At 38.5% G+C, this 12366-nt stretch overlaps 1 protein-coding gene across 9 annotated transcripts in view; it reads right to left on the reverse strand.

Moving 5' to 3' along the window:
- The window catches only part of LOC114358171 (protein lin-10), an 89229-nt gene that overhangs the window by 4166 nt on the left and 72697 nt on the right, over positions 1-12366 (reverse strand). For 4 of the 9 annotated variants that reach the window (XM_028312054.1, XM_028312060.1, XM_028312058.1 and 1 more), the window contains exons 14-23: positions 10597-10661; positions 10386-10465; positions 8300-8422; positions 7927-7966; positions 7690-7701; positions 6869-7005; positions 3636-3641; positions 3251-3505; positions 1620-1941; positions 944-1137 (exon numbers count right to left, since the gene is read on the reverse strand). In XM_028312054.1, coding sequence (XP_028167855.1) covers positions 944-1137; positions 1620-1941; positions 3251-3505; positions 3636-3641; positions 6869-7005; positions 7690-7701; positions 7927-7966; positions 8300-8422; positions 10386-10465; positions 10597-10661 — 1234 coding nt within the window. The remainder of the gene's footprint in view (positions 1-943; positions 1138-1619; positions 1942-3250; positions 3506-3635; positions 3642-6868; positions 7006-7689; positions 7702-7926; positions 7967-8299; positions 8423-10385; positions 10466-10596; positions 10662-12366) is intronic. The other 5 variants (XM_028312061.1, XM_028312056.1, XM_028312055.1 and 2 more) reach the window with 5 other exon arrangements.

Raw genomic sequence — 12366 nt, forward strand, 5'->3', positions numbered from 1 at the left:
ATCCAGTCGATCGTGGCAATGCAAAAACTACTACATGATTGTGTACTAAACTATGCTGTTTCATTTAAGATTTCAAGAAATATGTAAGTGGTAGATCGCCTTGGGTTTTGTTAGCAAACAGTAGATCTTATGAAAATTATAAATAACTTGAAAAAATCGAACTGCCTAAGGCGGGAATTGAACCCACGACCTTCCGCTTGCCGGGCGACTGCTCTTCCAACTGAGCTACTTAGACACTGGATGAACCCGTCGAAATTTTCAAGTGTAATACGCTGTTACGGTCGTGGGTTCAATTCCCGCCTTAGGCAGTTCGATTTTTTCAAGTTATTTATAATTTTCAAATTAGTTTGAGATGCGACTCTTAACGCTAAAAATTAAATAACTAAGTAGATCTTATGTCTAATCAAGTTGGCCACCCCTACTGTATACGATCCTATCCTGCGTCAGAAGTCAAAACATTGAACAAATCTAATGGTGCGCAGATTCCGCCCTACCCAACTGTAAACGGTGGGCGGCGCGGATTTTGAACGCTGAAAAAACACACCCGTTCTTCGTGTAGACCAAACGGTTGAAAAAGACCGAAGACTAATTTGTTGTTGTTGAACTATGAGTAGCCTTTTTATTATGGTCTTCTAAAGATTGCCCAAAGAAGAAACTTCACTTTTAAGTAACAAATTATGCAAACTTATATTTATGGTGTTGCATGATTTTTAAAAATAAAAAACATCATTACCCTAAGTTTGGAACCATTGAGTTATGTTAATGTTAATTATGTTATTAAGTTAAGTTAATGTTGTTTGGAATCTACAATATCCTTCATTTGTCCACATTTCAATGGGGTACATGACCACGGTTACAGACCGATAAGCGTTTTACTCATAAAAATCTATTACAGGCTTCTGGTAGAGGGTTTTGTAGATCAAAATGAGTTCGATTTACTCACCACACCATTTTGCACGCTGAACCCAAGCTGGTACTTGGTGTCGGGCCGCTTGATCTTGACTTCGACCACGGGCGCGCACGGTACCACGGTCAGTTTCACCACGGTCTGGTTCTTGGAGTTCTTGATGTAGGTCTGACAAGTTGATAATGGCAGGCCGACGAGGCTCACGCCGTTGATTGCTATTATTTGATCACCTGCGAATATAAATCTTTGTGAGAGAGATATACAGGATGATTTTGTAATCAGTGTCCAAATTTTAGGATCGACTCAGAATCAGTAACTTAATCGATTTACGTAAAGAAAGCAATATTTAAGTCACCCTGTATAATACAAGTAACTTACTAGAAGACTTATAGAGGTAAGTTAACACAACAAGTAAATATCAGTGTGAGAGGAAAAGTAACCTAGAACTCCACTTATACAAAACGGAAGTTTGACTTGCTTATAAATAACACAATGTGAACACAAGGGAGCATGATTTAGAGATCGGCCTTAAAACACAAAAAATACGAGCCATGTTTGCAGTACAGCTGCTACAATGGGCTTTCTTTCTAAGCTTGCGCATATAGTGTCATTTACACTCTTGAAATTTAAAGTAGGCATATCGTATGGTACCCGTTGTAATGGATTTGTCCCGAAAATAAATTAACGAACGAGTTACAAACAAAAAACGTACCTATATTCAACTGCCCACACCTCGCCGCGGCACCGGCCGGCGCTAGATTCGCTATCACCACCGTCGGCAGCATGGAACCCCATCCCGACTCCACCACAACCACCCCCAATATCTCTCCTTTAGTCTTCGGCACCACCACTTCTTTCTGCAGTTCCTTCTTCGCAAACATCTGTAACTCGTCGCCGAATATCTCCTGGCTGTTCAGGACTTCCTGGTAGTCCATCTCCTTGACGAAGCTGTGGTCCTCGATGCCATTGGCTTTGAGGAACTCCATGTATGCCACTTGGAACGCTTGCCCGATCGATTGAGCTATGAATTGGGCCTGGAACGAGGAGTTAAGATTTGTTTTAGAAATACAGTGGAAGAGCATTAATTTTTGTATTTAACTTCTTTATAATTTAAAGTCGTGATTGAGTGATTTTTTATTGAATCTATGAGGTTGGGACATCGTGTCAACATACAATGATTCATTACCTCAATCTCACCCTATAATTAGCAATTAGCTTTAAAGATTTTTAGATGTCATGACTAGTGGATCAAGATGAAAGTATCATATATCTGTTATGAGTGTACCTAAATTCTAAATAAACTAAGAAATATAAATTATTAAAAAAACAATTTTTGCAGATAAATTTATTGCATTTGTACATACGTTTAATTGGACTAAGAATTTCATCAAAACAAACTTTACATCCGGCTTATGCATTCACTTGTGATATCAGTTTTCATAGTTATTAGCACAATAACATTAATTGGTAAAGTAACACAAACAACTTGTCACATTTTTAACTAAGCTGATAATGTTAACAAACACTACTGTAGTTACACTAAAAACTCGAGTTATTGAAAACTACGAAGTCAGTCATCAAGAAAAATATAATTACAATTTAATTACTCAATCGTTAGCGCGGGTAAAAACATCGCTGAAAAACCGGTAAACAAAACGAAATAAATACAAACAACTCATTGAAGCCAAACGTCTACATTTAGGAATGACACTAAACGAAATGTGCCTTTATCTCAAGAACACACAGACGTGATAACACGCGTGAATTGGAGCATTACCGCCTAAATGTTTTTCAAGTAGCCTCGAATACATTTGAATGTGTTATTTTTGACAACCATGCTTAATCGTAGTCTACTGTAGTACACTCGGACTTAAAAATATGTAACCAAATGAACATTTACTGAATCGCACAGATTTTCATTTGTTTTTAAAACTTTTGGATTATGAAGTATTATTTGATTGAAATTTCCAATTAATAAGGCAATCTAATTAATAAAAACTAATCAAACTTGAGGTATAACATTTTTAGCACCGACTGTTATTATTATTATAAAATTTTATTGCACAATAAAATAGTACAAAAGGTGGACTTAATGCTATTTAAGCATTCTCAGCCAGTCGACCCCTGGGTTAAAACTGTTCTAAAACAATAATCTTTTGTGCCCAACGAAAAATAGTTACTTAACTACGTACTCGTAATCGTTACTTTTGGTGCCTGTAGTGTGCATCACTAAGAATTTTTGGCTTGGTTACGGCAACTAAATTAATTAACCTACCACTAATTTAGTGATTTATGTAAGGTACTGAAAGTGACTAGAACTAACTGTTATATTACGTGGCTTACCTCCTCGCTTTCAAAAACGTGGCAAATCATCTTGGGCGTACGGTTCAATTTCGGTTGATCGGAGTCGGTCTCGTGAGGCACGAATCTTCTCCTGGCCATGAGCACAACTAAATCTCCAATATCAGCTATGTACGATATTGTCCTGAGGGCGTGGTCCATCATGATTTCCTTCAGTTCTGTGTTTAAGACCATTATCTTCTCTGTAGATATAAAAAGGTCCACTTCTGTACTTGGCTGGTTTTCACCTTCGGGAGCCTGGGGACAAAAGAAGTTTATTTTTAAAATAACGGTTGTAATTAAGCAATCAGGGTTGCCGTACTTGCCATATTATTTTAGTGTCGCCATTTTAGAAATTTTGTATTGAATATCAACATATTCAACTTACCAAAGCCTGATTGTCCGAGAGAGCAGTAAAAAATAGATCTCATTAATATACATTTATTTCAGATTTGTTTCTTAAAAATATTTAAGTTTAAGTAAATAATATTTACATGCGGCTAACAATTTAAGTGGTAGGTAATATTATTTCATTAATGCTAAAAAACTACAGCAAATGTAATTGCTAATATCTGAGCAGTTTTTTTAATTATTTCTTTAGTTAATAAACCGTATATTACCCCAGGGTATTACATTATTTACAGTCTATTTCTTACAGCTACAATGCCTCAACTGATTAACTAAATGATTTTTCCTCATAATGTTACTAGGCATTGAGTATTGTACAATAACTGTAAATAAAGCTTAAATTGGCGTTTAGCCGATAAAAGTGCTTTTTAGGTGGCAAGTTTTCAATAGGCAACGTGTTTTAAATCGGTTCGTTTCATTTCAAGAAACATTTATGGGAAATATGAAAATTCTGCTCGGATTTTAAAGCATTTAGTTTTTTATGTCTATGGTTTTAGTAAAGAATTATTGACTAGAATACTATTTTTGTAACTAAACAATATTTTTTCGTTGCATTAACCCAAAAAAATTTCTTTGCATTTTAGATGTTGGTATTGTCAAATCAAATCAAATCAAATCAAATCATTTATTTGTAAAACATAGGTAAATGTATAAATCAGGTGGTACATAATAATGGGTAGAGCTCTATGTTTGGCCTATGAGTGTCTTTTTTAAATCTTACTTGAAAATCAGGGTATGAAGCATCTTTCTTTCAAAAACCGGGGGTGGATTAAAAATTCAATGAGCAAGCTTTCAGTAAACGCGTCAACACGTTCAAATACAACTTCTACTATCAAGCGCTGTTACCGGCTAAACGCCAAACGCACTCTAAATTCAAAAAATACAACTGGCAGCCAAACAACCTTGATTTTAGTGACGGCCTCCTCAACCATGTTCTTTTTGGGGCGCCTCTTGCGCCGCCTCGAGTCCTCATCCACCTCGACCGATCCCAGGAAGGTCAGGCGGAACACCGCCGCCGGCGCCGCATACACGCCCGAGTACGGGCCTTCGCACGCCCACTGCGCGGATAAACCGGCTAACCTCCTTCGCTCTCACATACCACGTGACGTTCAAGTGTCAGTTTTGGCGCGCATTTAATTTTTTTTAGCTGTGGCACCGCGGTTTTTTGCCTTTCATCGATTATGATTGTGTTTTTTTATTTGCCTGGATTTATGATGGTCTTGATATTTTTTTGGTTAAATGAATGTGTAAATACAAGTTATATTTAGACACGCACGTTTTAAACCCGTACTGAATTTTATAGCGAGTTTTAAATGTTTCAGATACAACGAAAGCTCAAGTTATCCAGGCATTGTTAGCAAATCTTCAAGCAGCGGTCCACAATAGATATGAAAGTTAAAATTTTAAATTTCAGCGCAAAAGCAAGCAACCAACTCCAATACAACACACTCAACGATGGTATGTGAGAAGCGAGCGAGCGATTCTCGTCATTATGAAAGCAGACCTAACGAAATATAAATCTTAACAATATTAAAATAGGGTTGGATTCCGTTTGTGCGTAGCCGCATAGTGCGTTACTGCGTACCGCTCGATTGTGTAGGCCACCGTAGCCGGTGTGAATCGGATCATGTTACATGCTAGTGCGTACATGAAAGTGCTTTGAATCAAAATGCAATCAGATATGTGGCAGGTACATAGTCGATCCAACGTTTATCCGTGTAAATATTAAGCGAGGCTATTTACGAAGAATGCTCTGATTTGAGTGATCATCTCTTGCCTCAAAACTTGGACATTTCTGTTAGTAACAGTTGGTAAGGCAGAGTGTTCTTCGTAAATAAATAATCAATGTAACATTACGTAAATATTTTATTGATACGGCATGGTTACGTCTTATGATACGAACGAACTTTAAATAGTAACGTGGACCAAAGTACATACCGTAAATTAAACATGCTGAATCTCAAATCTAGGGCAGCACAGGGCTCGGTAGCTTACCTTAACCTAGCTCACATTCAGGGTATAACATAATGGTAAAAGCATAGCGTCAAGCATAACAGTAAGCGACAGAACAAACAGTCCAAAGGAGGCTAGCCGGCCAGTACGGGATCCGACAATCTTCCTGGGTCAGGTCGAGGGTGAGGAGCACACTGAAAAAAATACTCTAGTGCCAAGTCAATAAGAGCAAAAACTGTTTGGCATCCCACAATTTTGGCTCAAAGGCTCGCACCCAGAGCGGTGGTCGTTTTCGAAATTTAAAAACGAAACATTCCATAGGGTAAAATCGGTGTTTCAATACTTTTTTTTCTAGTTCTAGCTTACATTACCAATGTTAGGTATACAAATAGGGATAGGATAATAAGGATATCCCGCTAGCATTCTCAAAACACTAATTCCTAATGAGCATGAAATTACAATATGTACAGAATAAGGAGATGATGTGGACGGAAGTAATATAGTTCTGCGTGCAAAAGTTGTAAAAGAGCTATAGTGATAAGTCCAGTATAAAGAGTTAGGTAAGTTAGAAATTATTAAAGAGAAAAAAATATTCTTAAACGATACCTAACTGTATCCTTCTTGCCTTTAAAAGTAATAAAGAACAACTTTTTAATTCTAGACTGAAAATTAAATTTAAGTTTAAGGTGGAAGAATTAGCTCAAATAGTCTGTGCTGGAAACGCAACAGCTGTGTAGTGCCATAGACCATAAGAGTGAGAGAGACAAGTAATTTCATGCTCTTATCATAACATCTACGGAAAAGACACATTTTACATTTATACCGATTCACACGGGCAAATGGCTTGCCATAGACAATAAATTGTGTAGGTATTTTATGAGAATGCATGTAGTATATTTATATTGTTAGTACATTGTGTATTCTGCTTTTAAATAATCTATGATTATTCTATTAATACTTAATTATTCAGCTTAATTGCATTTTTACTATGGAAAAATACTCTATGATTAGTAAAATGTTAGTTAGGCATTCATTATTATACGGTTAGATATTTCGAGTACTTTCAGTTACATATTTAAATGCATCAATTTATTCTAGAGCTTTAATATTTGGCTTATATTCATAAAAATCTCTCTAATTCAATAATTAACAACAAAAACTTTGTCAACTATTTAAAGAAGCGGCCCCAAAATACTTCCCTGATGCACGCCAAAGTTTAAAGCTCCAGAACGTTGGTATTCCGCAAAGAACAGACGTTACCTTGATCCTGGAGACGGCTTCCTCTGCCTGTAGCATTCTTGTAGCCTTCGTAGGTTGACCCTCGCAAGCAAGTTGTGTCGAGCCCAGATACCGCGCACGGAATAAAACGCCTTCGATCAGAACTGAAGGGGCCCAGTCTGAAAAACGATCACAAACGTGTTTATAGATTGCACGAATAGGGCCCGAGTTCACCAAAGGACGGTTAATTTAAAACTTTTGATTTACGAAGCATTGCAGTCACTGTGGGCAAGCTAATTCCATAATAGATCACCTGCGTACCCATTGGGTGAGATTGAGTAATATTAGGATTTTTACGCCCGGTTAAAACCGGGAGTTAGTCCATTTAGTGTAAAAATATATTTGTATTAAGATTAAGTCCTTTTTAAATTAAACGCCTAAAGGCAAATTTTTATTATTTTATTCGGTAAGAAGACCAAATAATCAAACAAGCACGTACGATCTGTGTTTCACACAAATGTCACACGTACGTGACCAGATAATTCAAAATAAGATATTTTCACGACAAAATGCAGTTTCAATTTAACCGTCTGTTGGTGAACTCTGACCTAACAGTTACAAACGTGTTACACATGCAATTCAACAAAGTGTCAGACACAAGTGGTTATCAACAAGCTCTGATTCTAATGCGAGGTTCAGACTAGCAATAATTTGCAGAAGTTGTCATCACTGTAAATCTTGCAGAAATTGGCTTGCCAAATCTATTTCACAGGTAAACAGAAACAGCTTGCGGATGTCAACTTCTGCAAGTTTTATCACTAGTCTAAAACTCGCTTAAGCAGTGATATTTTACTGGCATTTACTTAGTGATTCATCTTGTAGTGTGTACATTACAATACATTGAATACACAATAGGTGTACATGGTTAACATGTAGGTATTTATTTTTAAGGAGTATTTATAACTTACCAAGGAGACACGGACGAATCCGAACGCGGCATAGAAATAATAACATGTGTTAGTATCAGATACACATAATAATATTAACATAACATTCAAAGCTACGGTTCAGTAAAACGTAATGTTATGTTAAGAACTCACCTTCTTTGCTTTTACTACTTTTCTTCTTTCCATCTTTGTCCTGAAAAATGAGAGAAAAATGTTTTTAGGATTCGTAACGTGACAGATGAACAAGATGATTTAATTTGGGGTAAGAATCAAGTTATAATTTGTTGTAAACTTTTATGTAGTTTCATAACTTGCGTTTGATTCGCTTTATGACTCTAAAGTTGGGTAGGTGGAAAATCCAATAATATGATTTTCATAGACTGATATCATGGGGAGTTTTTATGCTATCGAAGTAATTCTTTCGCCATTTTTTTTAATATTGAGAGGTCAATCTTTACACCACCAAAATAAAATTTTGTCCGGTCCAGCCTTAAATTTTTTCAAGACTTTAGAAATATAGCTGTACCTTGCCATTGTGCAGCGCCAGAGCATCGTCGTCGCGCGCATCGGCGTCGTGCGCATGCGGCGAGCGAGCACCCGACACGCTGCCTGCCGGCATCACCGTGCGCGACTTCGGCTTGCGCCAGCCCTGGGGGATATGATAAGTTAGCACAACAGAAAACTTCTATAAAATACATCTGAAGGGGGGATTGGGGTTCCCCTCGAAGCCAGAGTAGCATGAGACGGAGCTGTAGACGAATGTCCAAGTCTGGACAATAGCTCGCGGCTCTATTTCATTGGGCTCCGGTGGACATCGTCGGACAGGCCCCACATACGTATAATTTCCGGTATTCGCAAAGCATTTTCCGACGAAAAAAATGGTATAATAAACTAAATCACTTTTGGTTTGAAGTCCTTAGTTTGCTAAGGGCTTAGGTATAATATCTATGTAAAACAAAAAAAAAAATATTAAAAATAGTTTTTCTTAGTCTCAGTACAATACTTTTTACCAACGAAAGAGCATTTAAACGTTTTATGTACAAAATATAAATTTCAAACTTTTTCACTTGCATAAAATGAAGTTAGGCACATCTTTTCCTTTCCACGCATGCAAGTACACGTAGCTTTAAGAATGCAAAATGCGGCCTAGAAGTACAAGTATGAAGTAATATTTAATTCCAAAACATCCCATGTTTATTTTGCTATCAAACTTGTAAATAATCTATGTTATTAATTTTTGATGATGTGTTCATCCATCCATCCATCAACCAACCTTTTTCTTTCTGTTACAGTCTTCATTGCTATTTTCGTGTTGCACCTCATCCGTCGTACTTTGATTATCACTAGAGTCATCCTTAATAATCTTTGACTCATCACTTAAAGTAATTGAATCTTTATGCGTATCACTTAGTTCCACTTCATTGCGTTCATTATCGCACACTGTATTTTCACCCTCTATCACATTTTCAAGAGTTTTTTCTTCACATATTGTTTCAACATTTTCACATACGATTTCACTATCGTCTAAACACGGCACGCGTTCTTCTTCGCACATTGTGCGGTCATAACTAGGTACTTTCTGTTGTCACGTCGTAAATGGCAATATTAGACATAAAATGCGAACGTCAATAACTTGCTATCACTTGGTCAACGGAGATAAGAGTATAAACATTAAACACACGGTAAGCACGGACGCGTTGAATGAGCACTGAGCCACCGCTCGACTGCCGTTCGGCATAATGTAAACATCGCGTCAAAGACTAAACAAATAACGTTTTATACCTATTCAACGTAGCTTGGTATTTTATTGAAGTGCTATTTGTAAAACTAGTTTTGTGGAACATATTGTAGGTTCTACTGATACGGTTTTTATTGATGAAATTGACGCTATTTAGATTTAGGGAGCAGTGTTTGTATTTTATTTACAAATACAATAAAATGACTAGAGCTACGGTTTACGTCTTGTACAAGCTATATTCAGTATGATGCAACATGATATCACTATCAGTCATTCATAAAAACGAGCACACAACGCACACAAGAATGTAGGTTACGCCTCTACACTTAAGATTGCATAATCTTTGACCGCGAAACTGCGATAAATAGGAGAGCAAGGTCTCATACGACTCGGCGGTGCGCGCGCGCCACATCTGACATTACGTCACAATGTGACTCATTCATAGAATCGTTTCTCTAGCAATTAATAATCATTTTGTTTATAAATAAACTATTGTTTTGTAACATTTCATAGTTATTTAAAACACGTTTTGCTACCAAAATTATTTTGTTAATAAGTTGCATTCCATCAACTAGTTTAAAGGTATTTATATTATTTTTTTGCGCAATTTACTGGTTTGACATCACCAACCTCATTTGGCGTAAGTTGTTATTATAGTATACCATAAGTCTGAGACTAAATTAAAATTTCAATGACCTGCGCCAAGTTTGGAGACAATTGCCATAAAGATTCTACTTTGTATTTGACACTTAGTACAAAACGTAACAATGCCGTTCTTCGTACCTACTCTGTTTCTTTTTATAGTTTTATTTTTTGTAATAAACATTAGTTTTTAAATTATCGATTTTATGGGTAGATGATATGAACAACTCACTTTATCGTCAAAGAAGCCTTGATCGTCTGTTCTCTGCTGACCCAGCAATCTGTCTGTCTCCAAATCCGTGTCTGCTTCATCTGTAAATAACAATTTGATAATTACTTAGTACAAATACTTTTTGCAGACCTTCATTCATTCAAGGATCTTATAAGCAGGTACATATAATAGAAAATCAATGGCTTGGAACCGACTTAAATAACTTTCTCACCTTCATCACCGCTTGCTGGTTTCACTTCTACTGATTCCGTGCTCTGTGCTGAAGATGGCCTTTTTCTGTAAGAAAGAAGTTGTTTCTATAATACCTAACACGTAAACGTATTTTATTATGTGATTTATGTATTCACAGTAATGTAATCCAGTCGACGGGGATAGAACTCAAGTCGCAGTTCAATGCTAACATTATTGGGCTTAATGTAATCTTTATTTATACACTTACTAGCTTTCCGCCCGCGGCTTCGCCCGCGTGGAATTTTGTCTGTCACAGAAAAACTTTATCGCGCGCGTCCCTGTTTCAAAAACCGGGATAAAAACTATCCTATGTTCTTTCCCGGGACTCAAACTATCTCTATGCCAAATTTCATCAAAATCGGTTGCTAGGTTTAAGCGGGAAAGCGTAACAGACAGACAGACAGAGTTACTTTCGCATTTATAATATTAGTTAGGATAGTTGATAGTTGGGATTATACCCGATATTTCAAACTCTTTGATTAAAATCGTAGCGGGTTCCAGAGGCACAGGCGTAGTGGTCAAGTTATCTCCTAGGATTGCTCAACCTTCACTGGTTGGGTTTCATTGGCAGCCGAATGCTAGATACAGGCTAAATATGTTGAAGTAGTGAGAACGAGAGGTGGGTTTAATTATTATTATTATAAAACTTTATTGCACAATAAAATAGTACAAAAGGTGGACTTAATGCTATTTGAGCATTCTCAGCCAGTCGACCCCTGGGTTATGCAGAAAGCTGTGAGTGTGAAGGTAGACGTAGAAGGGTAGAAGTTAAAATTGAAGTTAAATTTTTAATTGAATTGAAGTTTAATTACACGAAAATATTATTTTCAGCGGACAGCACTCGATTGTGATCAAGATTCAAGTGTTTTCGTGACAGATCTCTAGGTTGCATTTCTCGCCGACAGTGTTTTATGCAAAACAAGGATCAATTTGGCCGCAATCACACATGATTTTGAGGAGTGAGATACAGTCCAGGTACAGGGAATTACCCTAGAGTCTAGTCACCTCGAACAGGCGGCGAGCGGCGCGTGCGGCGCTTCGGGCGGCCTGTGCGGCGCCGGCGCCGGTGGTGGCGGCGGAACTTCGCACATTTTATAGGCGGTCAAGCTGTAGATCCTGGCTACACAGGAGTTGCAGCAGTGGGAACGAGAGGTGGGAATAGTCCTGTGCTTTCCTTGACGGTTATCGTCTGTTTCTCTCAGTGTTTCGTTATTTAGTCTCGTATTTCTTACCTGGACGGGTACACATCTTCGTGGTGTGGCGTATGCTGGGAGTATTGCGAGGGCGGCGCGAGGGGCGAGTGGTGCGAGTGCAGGGCGAGTGGTGTGAGCGCGGTGCGAGTGGGGCGAGCGCGGCGCTTCGGGCGGCCTGTGCGGCGCCGGTGGTGGCGGCGGGACTTCGCACATTTTTAAAGGCGGTCAAGCTGTATATCCTGGCTACACAGGAGTTGCAGCAGTGGGAACGAAAGCTGGGAATAGTCCCGTTTTCCTTGACGGTTATCTTCTGTTTCCCTCAGTGTTTCGTGGTTTAGTCTTGAATAACTCACCTGGGCGGGTACACATCTTCGTGGTGCGGCGGATGCTGGGAGGGCGGCGCGCGGGGCGAGTGGTACGAGTGCGGGGCGAGTGGTGCGAGCGCGGGGCGAGTGGTGCGAGCGCGGGGCGAGTGGGGCGAGCGCGGGGCGAGTGGTGCGAGCGCGGGGCGAGTGGGGCGAGCGCGAAGCTTCGGGCGGCCTGTGAGGCGCCGGCGC

The sequence above is a fragment of the Ostrinia furnacalis genome, unplaced genomic scaffold, assembly GCF_004193835.3.
Source record: "Ostrinia furnacalis isolate ACB-3 unplaced genomic scaffold, ASM419383v2 OfSCF3746, whole genome shotgun sequence".
Lineage (NCBI taxonomy): Eukaryota > Metazoa > Arthropoda > Insecta > Lepidoptera > Crambidae > Ostrinia > Ostrinia furnacalis.